The sequence below is a fragment of the Temnothorax curvispinosus genome, unplaced genomic scaffold (assembly GCF_003070985.1).
Source record: "Temnothorax curvispinosus isolate PA1 unplaced genomic scaffold, ASM307098v1 QBEX01000525.1, whole genome shotgun sequence".
Lineage (NCBI taxonomy): Eukaryota > Metazoa > Arthropoda > Insecta > Hymenoptera > Formicidae > Temnothorax > Temnothorax curvispinosus.
Window position 1 is genome coordinate 2765593 of NW_020210305.1, and position 18159 is coordinate 2783751.

At 43.8% G+C, this 18159-nt stretch overlaps 2 protein-coding genes across 19 annotated transcripts in view; one reads left to right on the top strand and one right to left on the bottom strand.

Moving 5' to 3' along the window:
• Positions 1-12962, bottom strand: part of LOC112454858 — a 251188-nt gene extending 238226 nt beyond the window's left edge. For both annotated transcript variants that reach the window (XR_003040795.1, XR_003040797.1), the window contains exon 1: positions 8992-12962. The gene's annotated coding sequence lies outside the window, so the exon portion shown is untranslated. The remainder of the gene's footprint in view (positions 1-8991) is intronic.
• The window catches only part of LOC112454741 (tyrosine-protein phosphatase Lar), a 380273-nt gene that overhangs the window by 357335 nt on the left and 4779 nt on the right, over positions 1-18159 (top strand). For 8 of the 17 annotated variants that reach the window (XM_025016303.1, XM_025016325.1, XM_025016296.1 and 5 more), the window contains 12 exons: positions 1233-1256; positions 1748-1848; positions 1940-2269; positions 2576-2726; positions 3939-4235; positions 11023-11031; positions 12974-13113; positions 13709-13911; positions 13999-14165; positions 14589-15949; positions 16033-16259; positions 16345-18151. In XM_025016303.1, coding sequence (XP_024872071.1) covers positions 1233-1256; positions 1748-1848; positions 1940-2269; positions 2576-2726; positions 3939-4235; positions 11023-11031; positions 12974-13113; positions 13709-13911; positions 13999-14165; positions 14589-15949; positions 16033-16259; positions 16345-18151 — 4817 coding nt within the window. Of the gene's footprint in view, positions 1-77; positions 731-1232; positions 1257-1747; positions 1849-1939; positions 2270-2575; positions 2727-3938; positions 4236-11022; positions 11032-12973; positions 13114-13708; positions 13912-13998; positions 14166-14588; positions 15950-16032; positions 16260-16344; positions 18152-18159 lie in introns of those variants that run through there. The other 9 variants (XM_025016377.1, XM_025016391.1, XM_025016416.1 and 6 more) reach the window with 8 other exon arrangements.

Genomic DNA, 18159 nt, shown 5'->3' on the forward strand with positions numbered 1-18159 from the left:
TTCAAAATATATATATAGTTCACGCTTCCAATTTCGTAACATTTATTAGTTAATTTATTAGGAAAATTGACTTTTCTAAGAAAATCTTTATTTGATATTGCAATTTATATCGAAATAGATCAATGTGACTAACATCTACAAATGTCATAATTAGATTGCCCGTATAAAGAGATTTTCCCCTAATTCGCCGTTTCCGTGCCAAATTAACAAATGAGGGAAAATATCGTTTCTGCAGAAATATGTCTTATTTTATCAACATTCTTCTCTCGTCAGTCTCGAACTCATCGTTCGATCAAGCTTAACAAGACGTAACAACATCTATTAAATCAATCATCTTTGACGTACACGAAAACTTTATTGGGTCGTCTATATCACGACCGCTACGACAAAGTAAACCCACTTATGAATCAACTCACGTTTCATTTCTGCGCCTCGCAATGAACATACGTACGTGCGTCTCGCGGCAAGCTTATTCGCCGCTCATTAAAACGCGAACGCACTTCGACGTCCGTGCTTTTTTGCGCGCATCCATTCGCGATGATCGGAGAACAATAAATACAAAGGCGTAGTGGAGGAACGGCACTACTCCGACATGAGCGTGAATTTTTGCACGTAGATAGAATTTTTGTACATACCATCGAGAAAGAGGAGCGAATTTTTACGCAGATTTTTTGAGGGAAATTCTGTATTTTTTCCATGCTGTCCGCCGTGGACGCACGATTTGATCCATGTAAGTGACAAGAAAATTTTTTTCACCTATCACCAAACCTCCTCCCTTCCCTATCTGCTCTTTGTTGCACCAGTGTGTTAGTGTTTTTGCGGGGCCGTTCCACAGCGTTTCATCGCGCTTCGACGTCTCGTGTCATTTGTGTATTTTTTACACTATATCCTCATCCCCTATGTCTCCCAGCCTCTCACTGCCACTTTCACTTTTCTCACTCTCTCTCTCTCTCTCTCTCTATCTCTTTCTTCGTCTCGAATACGCGTCTCCGTCTCCCTTTTTTCTTTTTTGCAAAAGAGGGGAGAGGAGCGAGAAACGAGTACGCGGGAGAGACAGCACGCGAAATTGCACCTTTCCTAACAGAATAGTAGCACACTTCTCACCACGTGAAAATACGAAGGCGACATGTACCGCTCTCGTAGTTCGTATTTTCACTCCGCATTTATTGCCCGCATTTATATACCGAGAATTGACAATAATCGTTTGACATTTGTTTTTTTTTTTTGCATAGCGGAATCGACAAATGGAGGTGCCAGTAAGTCAAATCATATACTAAGAGTGCCGTAGTGATTCATTCACACCGATTTCTTTGCCTGTGTAGTTCTTGATTTTGGTTTCCTCTCGTTTCGTTACTTCGCGCACACATGATTGTCACTTTAGCTGACACAAATACGTATATATACATACTTTGCCACCCTTAATGCGTGTATATCGATACGTGCGCAATTTTCGTCTGGATATCTTTGTAGTTAATTGCGTACGGTGTAAATTTTTGAAAATATATCCATTTATCACCGTAGTGTCGTAGTGACGTAAAATGGAATTTAATTTCGTTCTTCTCTTCCCTATTTTTACATCGCACCTACTCTTGGTTCTTATAGTTTTTTTTTAAGGGTTTCTTTTCGGAGAGCTTCTTATCGTGTGACTAACTGACATGTACCGCCCTTCCGCGCCTTCGTGTGTATCTTGGTTGCTCTTCGTCCGGTCTCCCTAATAACGCTAAAAACCGGCTAATCTCTTTTTTAGAACCCGGTACAGCGCCGCGGAAAGTTCAGGTACGGCCGTTGAGCTCCAGCACGATGGTCATACAGTGGGACGAACCGGAAACTCCGAACGGTCAAGTGACGGTCGGTGTCTTTTTCGAAATTATCTTTCACCGCGGTTTTCCTGACTTTCGCAACGTTATCGCTAACGAGCTCGCGATATGTTCCTTCATAGGGATACAAAGTGTACTACACAACGGACTCGAATCAGCCCATGGCGTCGTGGCAGTATCAGATGGTGGATAACAGCCAGTTGACAACCATCTCGGAGCTGACGCCGCACACGATCTATACGATAAGAGTCCAGGCGCTCACCAGCGTCGGTCCTGGACCTCTCAGTCTGCCGGTGCAAATCAAAACACAGCAAGGGGTACCGAGTCAACCGGAAATGCTAACGGCGGTCGACATCGGGGAGACCAAAGTAACGCTCCAATGGAGCAAGCCCGCTCATAGCGCTGAGAATATTCTCAGCTATGAGCTGTACTGGAATGACACTTATGCAAAGGTAGGCAGTTATACATTTTTTTAATGTCAAAATAAACTTCTTTTTAACGATAACTTGTTCATCCCTACTTTACATTCACATGCCAGGCATCGGGCATTAATGCTTAATAATATATCCCGTATATCCTTTATTTTCTCCTAATGCTATGTTAATTTGAAAATGATATTGAAGGCAATAAATAAATTTTTTTCATCGCTCGGGAATAGAATGGACCAAAGTTCGAGAGATAAAAAATTTTTGGGTTTTTATCTAATGACGATGAGTAATCTATGGATCTAACCCTTCCGGCATTTCTGCTCGAATCAGGAGAAGCATCATCGCAGGATACCGGTGACCGAGAACTACACTTTGAGCGGCCTGTATCCGAACACCTTGTACTACGTATGGCTGGCCGCGAGGAGTCAAAGGGGAGAGGGTGCCACGACGATACCGTATCCGGTTCGCACCAAACAGTACGGTAAGCAGAACGCGCACGAATGCATACGAAATCGAATGAGTTCATGCAGCGAGGAGTGCCAGACGCATGCTGATACGCGATTGTCGCGAGGCCGAAAGGCGGTCGACTACTCGATATCCCAGATATCGTGGCGATCTCGGGTACGACGCACCTGAGCCCTCCGGATCCTCGCGCACGATCGCGCATCGCGATGGCACAGCAGGTAGGAGGTGCTGTAGCGCTAGACGCTCCTGCAAGTAGCGTAAGCTATCGACGCACAACACCTTGGAAAGAGCCTTTGAAAAAAAGAAAAAAAGAGCGAAGACCTTTCGTCTTCGAGAACGCGTTTAATAAAGAAAGAAAAAGGAAAAGAGAGCGTAAAAAAGAAAGGGAAAGACAGAAAAATAGAGAATAACGTTGAAAACAAGTGAAGTGTGGGAGAGTGAGAATGACTGCATGCGTTGCAAATAAGAAAGCCGTTTTTGGATGCCACTTTATATATATATATCTATATATATACGTACATATCATACATATAAATTGCACTAAGCACTGCATTGATATATGTGTGCATTTTGGGCACCTCTTTTCATTCTCGATAACATGATTGATTTATCGTCCGTTCTTCAGTTTTTCGTTGTCTCGTTCCCTTGCAATTATATAAACGTGTAACTCGTTAACTCTGCGGGTTATACGCCCGAGTTAACACGAGCCGCTCCGGGAGAACTGTCTCTAATCACGTCTTTTTTCGACTGTTCAAGGATCGGTTCATGACTTTTTACCTTGAATATTTTACACCTCTCTGAACCTTGGCCAAACATACCGTTTTGTTGGTATCCCTCGACAGTCACCGTCGATTGTGCGCGCGTCACAACGTTGAGACCGTCAAATCGAGAAATACGAGAATTTGTTCGCTCGTCGCTTGGCGTGCTAACCGAGCTATCATTCGCTCATATGTGAAAATGCAAACTACAAACTACTACTACTACTACTACTTGCAAACTACTTTTACTTGCTAACTACGATTAAAAAAACTTAGTTTTCATGAATTAATAATTATCCGACGACGAAATAACAAAAGTCACGCTCCACGACAATAATTCCAATGCGGCAACGTTTTTTTCGTATTCTCGTCTTTGACCTCAAGTTAGAGACTAGTATGATCGGCCGATAACTGCCGATTATGACCCTCGATTTTGTTTTCTTCCCCTCCTACAACTGAGTGTTATACAGTCCCCGGGGCTCCGCCTCAAAATGTAACCGGCAAGGCGATCAGCCCGACTTCCATATTGGTAACGTGGAAACCGCCGGCCGCTGAACACTCCAACGGGAGGATCGCCTACTACAGGCTGCAAGTCATCGAGAGCGGTCGCTCCGACTCCGAGGCGAGGACTATCAAACTGAATGACACGCGTTTCGTGTTGGACGAGCTCAAAAAATGGACCGAGTATCGGATCTGGGTATTGGCCGGGACCAGAATAGGTGACGGGCCCCCGAGTTTTCCTATCTTGGTCAGAACTCACGAGGACGGTATGTATCACAGACACTGACTGAAAGTCTCTCTGTTTTACCTCAGGCACGCGAGGAGTAACGTGTAAAATCCGTGGTGACGCACAGCGCGAGAGGGACGAATACCATGGTCGATGTTCTCCAATAGCTATCGCAATATACTAATTGATAGAGATCGATATCGATCGTGATACGATCTCGATGTTTATGTTATTCAACAAAAATGTATAACGATCGTAATCGCGGTAGAGAAAACCTCAACGCCGCGGTCGCTACGAGTTTCACACGCTAAGCTTCGCGAGGAAGAAATATTATATATTGGGATGAAGTAATAACGCGCCTCATCCGAGAGCCAAAAATATAAAAGCCCGCCAAAAGTCAGTCCGGTTATATACTCTCGCGCGGTTCCAGTGCGGGTTGCGACGACACGCCGCGTGTTATTCTTGATCCGGTGAATGCATTACGTATAATATACATTATACTGTATATTTTCGATTTCAGATTTACGCTAACGTCACTTCGTCACCTATCTCTCTTCCCAAACTCTCAAATGACCAGATTCTCTCTCTCTCTTTCTCTCTATCTCTCCTTTATCACGATTTTCTGTTCTGTGTCCTCTCTATCGTATATATCTTTTCTCTCCAGTGACTCTATACACTCATGTTATATTACATTGTGTTTACGTTTTTATATTCTATTAAATTACATTATACAATATATTGTACTCTGTATTATATTATATATATGAGCTTTCCTCTTCTCTCACGCCGTTCTTGTGTTACAGTTATAGTTTCGAGAAACGAACTATCGAATCGCCCATCGTGACGAGAGAGGAAAAGAGAACGGACACGGCCCTTTTTTCCGGTCGGGTTACCTTTTTTTTGCGCGAACAAAAGTTTTGAGCGCGCACGACTTTTTGTATTTTTCGTGCCTCTCCGATCACGCTACTCCGATCGCTTTCCTGTCGTTCTTTTCGTAACCTCCTTCACTCTTCCGATTTTTATAAAACGGCATCCACGCGAAACATGAAACGATGATGGCCCTACTTTTTTGGCTGGCGAGATTTTATATTTTTGGATTTTTTGCGGCAATAAAATCTCCGATTTATTCTAGCTTTCCCGAAATCTCCCAAAAATTCCTTTCTCCCAACCCCCTCTCTTTTAGTGTGCCCACAATCATTTTTTCCAGGTGCACGCAGCCACGGATTTTTCAGAAGCTGATAACCAATTTTTGAGCTCAGCTATTAAAAGATGAAAGAAAAAGAAAGAAACGAATTTTCTTACCGTTTTTTACAGGGCCTAATCGCAACTCTCTCTTTGTTCGTTGCCGTTGGTTTTTTTCACCCCCCAGCCCCACTTTTAAAACTTGGATATCTATTTTGACACGCTAATTAATATCTAATTATACTCACTCAAGTGTTTTTGTCTTTCCTTAAAGCATTTGCAGGAGGATGATCCAGGTTTTGAACAGCTAGTTTTTAAGATCTATTCACATTATCGTAATATATCAATATTACCTAATAATATGTACTCATTACACTCAATGTTCTTTCTGGTGGTTACCGTGGTTACGTCAGTAAAGATGTTTCGTTTCTCTCCTTTAGTTTATTAATTCACTCTTGCCACGTGTTATGAAGATAGAAGTCAGGCTGGCTGCCCCGCGTGCCATTATTTCCGACACTCTTTTTTTTTTGTCCTTTTTTTATACCGCCACTAGCTGCATATGCCACATGAAACATGCGTAAATAACACTAACGAACGAAATTAAATAACAACTTGTTACACGTGCAACAATCGGACGAAAGTAATGGCAACGCGTGGGACAGCTTGCGAGTGAAGCGCTTACGTATATATATATAAAAACTCTAGCGAATGTTATCTCACACACAAGAATATATATATATGAGACGCACTTTTTCACTATATATATATATATATCACACATATATATATTTCTATATCTCTGATATATAAGGCTCTTTTGTCTTTAGTTGAGATTTAGTTCTACCTATCGTTTGCACATGTTTAGAGCATGCCTTCGTTTGTTTAAAGATTCCTTAACTTCCCACGATCCCAGAAATGCAACCCTCTCGAACTTGTCCCGTCTAAAGAAAAGGAAAGAAATCCGAACCGATCCCCCCTCTCCGTCTCCGACCATCGAAATCCGCCGAACTGTGTCGAGTCTGCGATAATCATCTCTTCCCGACACAAACGAATACGTTCATCTTATACCATCTATATCCTATGAATGGCATGCCGATGCATGAGACAGTTTTGCTTTCTGTTACTTCCTGTTCCCTGTCCCGACCGAGCGGCATCTCCGAAAGTGCCGATCGATCCCGCATGTCGAACGTTTTTCGTCCCTCTATTGCCGAATGACGTCCAACACGATCCCTCTCTCATAACAAACGAATTCTGCACCGAGGGAAAAAAAATTTGTTTGCACGATATTTATATATAGTAGTTGTTGAAAAAAATAACTCCGCGCGGTCGTTAGCCACGATATTTCCCCGGGAAATCATTTAATCGTAACGATAACTTCTCTCGGTGCGGAGAAGGGGCGGTGCGGTACGACCGTGATCGTTAAAAGTTTCACGGCGCGAGTAAGTAGAAACTAGAAACAACGAATCGCGATATTGAAAAACATAATCGCACAGGAGAGCTAAAGTTGAAAAACAATTTGTTTCGGTAAAAAAAAAATCCAAAAGCGAGAAAGAGAAGTAAGGTAAGAAAAAGAGGGTGGTAATCGTACAAACGCTATTTATCTTTAACGGGCTATGAAGATATTCGCGTTTGGACACATGGAGAGCGTCATTTGTCGCGGAGGTATATTATGTCGCCATTGTTGAACGAAGGAGTCGTACCGACGCATCCGTAACGATCTTCCCGTGTGCCTTTCACCGTTCACCACCATGGAACACACCCCCCCTCGGATCCTCTTTCGTTTCTTCACCCTCCCGCCTGCGCTCCCGCTCCTACGAGCCCCCGTTCCCGGCATTATCCCGTTCACGGAGTAACTGATCCGGTGCCCGTTTACCCTCCCGAAGCAGACTCGGCAGAGCGAAGCGAAACGATAAAAAGCACTGCTGAAAGCACCCTGCCGTGTAAGCTCGCACATTGTCAAGCACAAAGATTCACCGTCACGTGTATAGCACATATATATCTTCTACGCATACGTTTACTACTATTACTGACTGTCATCGTTCACTATTTACCGAGAGATATCACATTGCTGCTACATGGTATTATATTATATACTGTCTCACCGTATATACGTATGTGTGCACGGGCACTTTGCAAAAATCACGTAAAAACGCGCGCCGGCACCGTGTTTCACATTTATTACTTCTCGCACCCACCACGCACGCATACACGCACCCCGCGGAGTCTCGCAGTGCCACGCGCGAACGTACGTACACGTACGTGCGTACGTCCACGTCGCGTGGTGCTGGCCGCCGCGCCGTCGTAGACTTGTCCTTCTTGCCCACCCCCTGTGCACCGATTCTCAAGAGCACCCGCTTTTACAAACAATTCGGCTGCGAGATAGCACGTAGCATTCACGTAGGACACGTGCGCGGGCGTGTGCGACTTGGATATGCGTATACGTAGAGGCGTTAACGCTCACATGCTGCGTGAGAGAGCACCGTGCACAGCAGCGGCTATACACGTCCGAATAAATATTATTATAGACGATGCAATATCGTGCCGCCGAGCACCAGCACTGAAAGCACCCTCGAAAAGCACCCCCACTGTCGACTGTCGTGCAACCTGAAGCTCCTTCCTGAGGCGATCTCGAAATGGCGCGGTACAAAAGCCATAATAATAACCGAAATGGTAATGGATTGTTGTTGCGAGCAACGTTGTTCGTTTTGTTGCGGTAAAAGCGCGGTCTAATAATATTAGTGAAATTATATTACTGTATCGGGTTATTAATTTGTGAACACTAGTGAATATTAGCGAAAAAAAAGCAGATAATATGCACAAGCCGATCGTGTTAAAAAATTATCCGGAAGAAAATATGAAAGTTATTTCATATGCAGAAAAAAAATCGGTTCGTGCGGAAGCTGTTTTTATCGAAAATTTACTAAGCATACCTACAGAAATTTATAACCGATACTATGTATAATATCACGAGAAAGATAACAATCGATGATTGACGATTATTGGTTCGCGATACATTTTTTTTCGAGATCGCGACAGGAAGGTGCGCGCGTGAATGCGTGAGTGATTGTGTAAAAGGATATCGGATGGAAGGAGGACGACACGCGTAAGAAAGCGTACGCGAAAAGTGACGAAAAAAAAAATCAGGGAAGTGATCAGTCACAAAGGAAAACGGTATACAATATAAATCGAATTGAGAGTTCGCGCGATATTTTCTCTGCGCCCAAACGTCCCCGACGAAGAAGAGAGTCGGGCAATTTGTGTCGATAAAGAGAAAGAAAAAGAAACGTTCGCGAGGCGTTTTCTTGAAAAGAAACATTTGAATACCAATATTCATCAGACCTATTTCTGATTATATTCTCATTTATATGCTCATCAGTCACAATTTTCGTGAATTCGACGATTAGATCGTTTCCAACGTCGACTTCGCCTCCGCCGGAAACGATCGGTGACCGTTCATCCGCGTCAGCGGAGAACATCCCCTTAAAAAAAAAATAGCACGCACAAGAAATGGAAGTGCAAAGCGCACGCTCCAAAATAAAACACTCAACTTTTGCTCGTGCGTAAAGTATCCGGCGCGGATGAAGTACGGTCTATCCGTAAAAAAAGAAACTCACCGTATGCTGCGCTGACCGCACGGACGAAAACGAGAAATCTGGACATACGTAGACTGCGAGCATCAGGTCCCATTAATTTTCATACGTAATCACTCGACGGCCGTTTTTCTATTACGTATATATCTTCGCTCTCTGCATGCGAGACTCTGATCCGTTTCCAACTCTTTTATGTCTCTGTAAGTGAAAACATAGTACTCTGTTATTCAGATGATACTTCGATATGTACGAAATATTCTATTTTAAATGCCATATATAGCATCTCTTTCTACATACGTATTCTACTTTTTTATTCTCGAGAAACACGCACACGTTTTATTACATGGGTATCTAGAAAAGGTATATAATTACATTGTACATGTAAATGTGATTTATTTCCTTTTATATCTCTGAACTTTTTCATCAACGGTTAAAGCAACGCTCTTTTCGTAGGCGTAATTTAAAGTCTTAAGAGCTTCGGCTGCCCGTTTGATTGTTCCTGATTGTTTCCTTCAATTTTTTACTTAACACGTAAACTATATTACTGTTATGTCCCAATAAAACGCATGATTTATGACAGTTCGTTTCCTTTAGCTCGACCCAGCTAGTTCCGCCAATTTGAATTAGACATTTTAGATGTCATCGACAGTTTCGACCACACTCGATCATCGACAGGTACGCGAGCACGATTCGTTAATCAAATAAACGGCACGGCTACCTCTATCACCGCGTCTCGGCAACGGCTGTCGAAACGTATTTACGCGCGCGTTTTACGTGGAATTTTGTGATTTTTGCGTGGATGAATGCGCGGGTGGATGTTGACATTGAGAGAAAGAGAGAGGAGAGACGAGAAGGGAAAGAAAAAAGAGAGAAGGGAAGGGGAGACAAATAGCGGGGTACTTTTTTATGGTATCCCAAACGGCTGAGTGATCTCACTGTGTCTGTCTCTCCCTTTTGCTCTCTATTTCTTTCTTTTAGTTTCTCCCTCTGTCTCTCTTTTTCTCTAATTTACCCTGCCTCCCCTTTGCTGAAGCGACAAAAGTTTTTGATCGAGCTGCTGTTTTTTGCGGGTGACTTTTTGGAGTTGCAAAAAGAAGAAAAAAAAAAGAAAATAAAACAATTTTTCCTCAGAAGACACTCCACCCCACCGACATGTATCCCGATCTTGTATCGTGAATTTTTGACTACAATACGTAAAATGTCACGAAAGTAATCGCGAGTTTTTCTCACGACTGTCCATTTCTATAGAATACCGTAGTGATAACCGACGAAACCTTTTCTCTCGTTTGATACATCCTAGAAACCGTCCACCTTATTCTTTCTTATGGTTTCTCCTACCTATAGCTTTCTTTTCGTAGGCATTTTATCATAGGTCTTCCCTTTGATGTCTCGTGTCGGGGGAGGAAAAGAAGGGGGAAGATTCGAAATTTCGACGCTCTAAGCTTACCATTCACCCGCGATTTCGGGCAAAGAAACGTGAGACAATTTGGCCCTCGTGTCCCGCCCCCGACACGAGGCAGATGAACACATTAAGCCTTTAGTTATTTCATATTTGGAGTAGTGATTGCGCATGCCAAAAAAAAAGATATTCTCACGTCTCCCGCCTCTCTGCGACCAACTGCAACCGAGGGCCAAAGCGATCATTCATTTTTTTTTTGGGTCTATGTAACGATCGATTGGAATCATGAATCTTGTTGCCACCGACATTCGTTAGCAGTTGCGAAATAAGCGGTGTGATTGTCAATCGAGCGCATGAGGCCGGAACGAAAGGACCGAATCGAGCGAATGCGAACGCGTGCCTGCTTCGAGAAGAAAAGGATAAACGAGATCTCTGTCTATATATATATTTTTTTTGTCGTAAAATCGAGAATATAGTTATTATATAATAGAGAGGGCCAATTTTGATGATAATAATCAGTAGTGTGCTACCCATTGATATGCCTTAAAGATTAATTAAATTACATTACACTGTAATTCTACTCAATGTACGTGCGAAGTTGACACGAATTTTTACGAGTTTTTTTTCCCACTTTTTTGGCGACTTTTGGGGCGCAGCTGAAAAAAGTGAGTATCCCTTAGCTCGTCTCGAGTTGTGCCATGACATTTTTCTATACCGTCTATTTTTGTTTCACTTTTCCTTTTTGTCACCGTCTGGTTTTTTGCATATGTACACTCTCATTTTGTTGTCTGTCGAGAGAGTCAAATCTCGAAGTGTCGTCCTACAGTTGTTTTTTGTCTTTTCTTATTTTTTTTTGTTGCTGCAGCCAGTGAATTATATTATAATATAATCTTGAGGAACATATTACATACATTATAACGCTGCGACTGCGCGCGCTCGCCACCCTTGTTTTTTGCGCTACATAGCGAAGTTGTAAGTGTGATCTTGATCTTACTTGACTGTGTATACATGCGAGAGCTAGAAGCAGAGCGAGCACGCGATCTTCCAATCGCTTCTCATCAAGTTCGCGCTACGACGATTCAGTTTTCTGCGTCGGAATTTTCTGTATGTACTTTCGTTGCGGCGCAAGTTTCATTTTTTGCGAATCCCTCCGCCGTAGAGCTGCTTCTACTGTTATATATATATCGTGCGGAAGTAGGTATTAGGCAGTGCTGGTTTTTTATCTGAATTTTTATTTTTCTCTCACCACGTTTTACGTTTCCCATTTCTCTCTCACCATCGCGCCAATTAGCCGTTTAGCGAATTACGACGAATACTGGACCGTCCATGAGACAATCGAGTTAACTCGTCTCGCGAAACACCGACGTCCTGGCATCGCGACGTCAGAAGGGGGTTAACGCGGGGGTTAACGCGAAATACGCCGTGTGTGGCACAGTCGCGTACTCTCTAACTTCCAACAGTCGTGTGCAGTGGCCGTGGTTGTAAATAAACGTTGTAAATAGGCAACGTGTGTATATTTACCCCGCCACTACCTCGCATCCGTTCGAGGAGCAAGATTCCGCGACTCTGCCGTCGTCGCCGTCGTCGTTGCGGCAACTTTCGTCCCCCGGCGAGCGTACTCGTTGCCCTCACAACCGCCTCCGCGGAAACTCGCGTGCAACTAACTATCTACTTGGTCTCTCAAGTCATGGACTCTCCAATATTGCCGCTGTGTTATCGTGCCCAACGTTACCGCGTACTTTACCGTGTCTACGCGCGCGCGCTTGTATATGCAAAGTCGAATGCGCGCGGGCTAAAGAAAAAAAAAAGAATTGAAAAAAAAAAGAGAGAAAAAAGCATTATTGGTATTCAAATGGAGGATTGTAATCGTATCAAGGGGCGTAGAGCATGGGGTACAACGTGCCTCGTAATATTGTTTGTACGTCGTTTTGTCCGTGTGTGATTGGCGGCATGTAATTACCTTCTCCACTATTTTCTTCGTCTTCTTGTTCTTCTTTTTATCTTATGGTCTCTCTTTCGTTCGCGAACTTTATTTTACTTATGATTTCTCTCTGCAACCGCCGCAGTCGCTGGTACTTTCGTTTCCTTTTTCGATTGTATCTCACTGCTACCTCGTTCTCGCTGTCAACTACTTTTTTTTCCACCCCGTTTACAGCGACGAATTGGACGACGGATGGACGGTCGCGAAATGTAGAGGAAACGTTTTCGCATTGTATAAAGACCGATTTTACTTCTCGCTTTTCTTTCTCTAAATACGTTTTATCGTATGACAAAGGTACCTTGTCGCTACCGACATATTACGCTTATCGCTTCTCACGTTGTTCTTTCGCTTCTGGAATGTAAATAATGACGTAATGATCTTCCGGCAGACAGGACAGACTGTGAATGACTTACATACTCTTTTGATTTCTTTCGTTTCTCACTTTTCGATCGTGTTTCTCTTTAATTTCACACAAAGATATTTTTATTTATTATTTCAGGTTTAGTAAATTCGTTATTTATTATCTCCTGTCCGCGTACGTCTGTGGGTGTACATGGGCGTGTGTCTGTGAGTGTGAGCGTCGGACGAGCGTAAAGTGCACGAATTAATTATGGATTGCGTTACAGTGCCGGGGGATCCTCAGGACGTCAAAGTCACGCCGATCAACTCGACGGCGATACACGTCAAGTGGCAGCCGCCGAAAGCGAAAGATCAGAACGGCGTCATACGGGGATATCATATACACGTGCAAGAAGTGAGGGAGGAGGTCAGTTTGCGGCTGCTGCACGATCAATAGCGTAGCGTTAGAAGTTTTGGGCTCTTACGCGAAACTTCCTGATAAAACCCGTTACCTTCACTATCGTCTCTCTATTCACGTGTAATATTATCGCGAGTTCCTTTATCCTTCCCAATTCTTGTTCAAGTATTAATAGGATATACGTCTTAAGTAACACGATACTAAGATCTTTAAAGCGATTCTATAGAATATTTCATAACGGATAAACAAATTTTGACGATTTATTGGGAAGATTGTGAAGAATATCACGAATATAGTTCTATTTCAAGTATAGTCTCATAAATATTAAAATATCCATCCCACAAAGTGATTTGAAGATTTGAAAAAATTGTCGAAGTATTTTTTATAAATTTTCCTATATTTTTAATGTAACAATCAAATTAAAATTAAAAAAAAATAATATAATTTCGAAACTATATTATCTGACATTATCAGCATCTCAGCATCTGTTAACAATATCTTTCTTTTGAATGCTTAAATGAAATGAAGTTTAAATGAAAACAATGGCAAGTACTTAGACAGGTAAGGGCGAGGACTCACAGTACAAATTATGATGGTTTCTCAGGGGAAAGATTTATTGAACGAACCGATACGTCGAGACGTACACGATGACGGCGTGCTAGAAGTGAACATCACCGGATTGCAACCAGACACGAGATACTCGGTGCAGGTAGCGGCATTGACGCGAAAAGGAGACGGGGACCGTTCGGTACCGATACACGTCAGGACGCCGGGCGGTGTACCAAACAGACCACAGGTCAACGTAAAGTAAGAATCGCCTACTTGAAGCTACGAGAAATATTGTACCTTCATAAACAATTTGAATCGAATTCTATGCACGTTATATTTTCTCAGAGTCCTGAGCAGAGGCCCCGATGTCTTGGAGCTCGAATGGGCCCAGCCTACTCAAATCTACGGTAACCTGTTGGGATACCGTATTCGATACGGTATAAAAAATCAAACGCTCAAGGAGGAATTTATCGAGGGAACGCGTCAGCATACGTACAAAATTACGGATCTCGGTGAGAAAAATTAACATGCACTATTTTTTTTATTAATAGCCTACTGTATTGTATAAAAATTATTATTTCATGTCATATAAAAATAGTATTGATTTTCGTATTGAATATTCTTCAAGATACATAACATATATTTTTCTCTTTACTTAGATTTCTCTTTAGGTTTGATGTGATATTATACTTATTACGATAATGGCTGGATTCGGGGAGCGCGCTATTAGCGCTATTTGCTTGTTCTATCCTTGTTTTACACCTGATGAGCGATAAAGACAGAATGATGCAATAGCGCTAATAGCGCGCTCCTCGAATGCAGCCAATAACTATAATTGCTCAGTTTACTAGATAATTTTGAAGTTACTTGTACCTCCCTCCATTTAATGAGTTATTTGTCAAATAATAAATCTGTAATAAATAATAAATCTGTAGGAGAACAAGGCGTTGATTACGAGTTCAGGGTAGCGGGCAAGAATGACATCGGCTTTGGTCAAGAGACCGTACGGTATTGGTTCAGCCCGGAAGGCGAGCCAACCGGGCCACCAACAAACCTATCGTACTTCTTTCAAACTCCCGATACTGTGTGCGTGACCTGGGACAAACCGCTTCGGCAGCACAGAAATGGCCAGATAATCGCATACGACGTGCAATTCAACAAAAAGAACGATCACTCTACCACTATTGATAGAAACACGACCAAGACGAGAGCGGTATTCACCAATCTAGAGGAGAACACTGAATACGTCTTTCACGTGCGAGCGCACACATCGCAAGGCAGCGGTCCGTACTCCGAGAAAATCACGATAATGACGGAAAAAGATATCGGTCGAGCTCCGATGTCCGTAAGAGCCGTGGCCACATCGGACTCCAGCGTGGAGGTATGGTGGGAGCCGGTGCCGAACAGAGGGAAGATCGTCGGTTACCAGATTTTCTACACAACAACCGCTGTGGAGGATCTCGATGAATGGAAGCAAAAGAGTGTCGGTCTGACGGAATCAGCGGATCTGATCAATCTCGAGAAGTTCACGCAGTACGCTATAACAGTAGCGGCGCGCTACAAGACTGGTCTCGGAAGACTCAGCGAGAAAGTCACAGTGAAGGTGAAACCGGAGGACGTACCATTGAACCTCAGAGCGCCGGATTCATCAACGCACTCGATGGCCCTCTCCTGGACCCCACCCATAAGACTGACTCCTACGAAGTACAAAATCTCGTTTGATGCTGTTAAAGAGTTCGTGGATTCTCAAGGTATAACGCAAACACAGCTCGTGCCCCGCAGACAGATCCTATTGGAACCTCAAATCACAAGTACGACAATAAACGAGCTGCAACCATTTACGACTTATAATGTCAACGTGAGCGCTGTACCGCGCGACGGTCAGTATAGACCACCGGCGAAGATTACAGTTACTACGCAGATGGCCGCGCCCAAGCCGATGGTGAAGCCGGACTTCTACGGTGTGGTCAACGGCGAGGACATTCAAGTTATCCTACCGCAAGCTTCCGAGGAGTATGGTCCAATCTCGCACTATTATCTCATCGTTGTGCCCGAAGACAAGAGCACGGCCAATAAACAGCCGGATGAACTGACTGAGGATATGATCAGCGGGAAAGGTGCTAAGCAGGAAAGAGAAAGTGCGCCCTATATAGCTGCTAAGTTTCCACATAGAGACATTCCGTATACGTTTCATTTAGGCAGCGGAGACATCTACGAGGGATATGAAAACCGAAAGCTCGCCAAAAATAAGCGCTATAGAATATTCGTACGAGCCGTAGTCGATACTCCACGAAAGGTAAGACGAGGAGCTATTCGAGTATTTTTTATATAAGTTATTTGTGAATAAATCTGTAATTATGAATAAAATATCTCTTTCAGCATTTGTACACATCGTCACCGTTTTCTGAATATTTGTCTCTGGACATGAGGGAAGTACCTCCCGGCGACCCACCACGTCGGCCAAATCCTAACACGCCTCCGGATGGAAACCCAGAAGTTTCTGTAAAAACTAGCGGTCAAGAACCAGGCATGGTATGGGTAGTTGGTCCTATAATCGCGGCATTGATGGTCAGCGTTTGCCTTGTACTTTTATTCGTTATTAGAAAGTAAGTTGCATTTCTTAATGAAAGATAGATAAAGTTTTTACGGTTGAATTGTGGATGCATATCTAATTTCTCTTAATTATTTCAGACGAAGACAGCCATGTAAAGCACCGGATCAAGCAGCCGTTACACGACCGCTCATGGCAGCAGATATAAGCTCTAATCACGCACCGTCGGATCCGGTCGAAATGCGGCGACTAAATTTCCAAACCCCTGGCATGATTTCACATCCACCGATTCCTATTAGCGAACTAGGCAATCACATTGAACGCCTGAAAGCGAATGACAATCTCAAGTTCAGTCAAGAATATGAGTCAATAGAACCTGGCCAACAATTCACGTGGGACCATTCCAATATGGAAGTCAACGCGTCGAAGAATCGTTACGCCAATGTAATCGCGTATGATCACTCGCGAGTAATCCTTCAGACAGTTGACGGTATGCCGGGCTCCGATTATATCAACGCCAATTACTGCGACGGTTACAGAAAGCAGAACGCATACGTGGCTACCCAGGGACCGTTGCAGGAAACGTTCGGAGACTTCTGGCGCATGTGTTGGGAATTGCGCACCAGCACGATCGTGATGATGACGAAGTTGGAAGAGAGAACGAGGATAAAGTGCGATCAGTATTGGCCTACCAGAGGATCCGAGACTTACGGACAGATGACTGTGACCATCAGCGATGTTCAAGAACTGGCAACTTACTGCATTCGCACGTTCCAGGTTTGCCGAGCAGGTTATTCCGAGCGACGGGAGATAAAGCAGCTGCAATTTACAGCTTGGCCCGATCATGGCGTGCCAGAACACCCCGCACCGTTCTTACAGTTCTTGCGCAGAGTTAGATCCCTCAATGTGCCCGACAGTGGACCATTGGTGGTGCACTGTAGCGCGGGCGTAGGAAGAACTGGCTGTTTCATCGTGATAGACTCAATGTTAGAAAGAATCAAACACGAGAAAATGATCGACATATATGGCCACGTCACGTGCCTACGTGCTCAGAGGAATTACATGGTACAGACGGAGGATCAGTACATTTTCATTCACGATGCCCTGCTGGAGGCGGTGATTTGCGGCAACACGGAAGTACCGGCTAGAAATCTACATTCTCACATTCAAAAGCTCATGCAGCCGGAAATCGACAATATAACTGGAATGGAACTGGAATTCAAGAAACTTTCCAACATCAAGGCTGACTCGACCAGATTTATATCCGCGAACCTGCCATGTAATAAACACAAGAATCGATTGGTCCATATTCTGCCTTACGAATGCACCAGAGTATTTCTACAGTCACAACGTAATATCGAAGGATCTGATTACATAAACGCGAGCCTGATCGATGGATATCGCTATCGCGGCGCCTATATAGCTACGCAAGGTCCTCTGTGCGACACCACTGACGATTTCTGGCGTATGCTGTGGGAGCATAATTCCACGATCGTCGTTATGCTGACGAAATTGAAAGAGATGGGCCGAGAGAAGTGCCACCAGTACTGGCCGTCCGATCGATCTATCCGTTATCAATGTTTCGTCGTGGACCCGATCGCGGAGTACAACATGCCGCAATACATTCTGCGAGAGTTCAAGGTGACGGATGCGCGCGACGGGGCCAGTCGCACGGTCAGGCAATTCCAGTTCATCGACTGGCCGGAACAGGGTGTGCCGAAATCCGGCGATGGTTTCATCGACTTTATTGGACAGGTGCACAAAACGAAGGAACAATTCGGCCAGGACGGACCGATCACCGTGCACTGCAGTGCCGGTGTGGGAAGGACGGGTGTCTTCATAACGCTTAGCATCGTATTGGAGCGAATGCAGTACGAAGGTGTGGTCGATATATTCCAAACTGTGAGAATATTACGCACGCAACGTCCAGCTATGGTTCAAACCGAGGTTCGTAA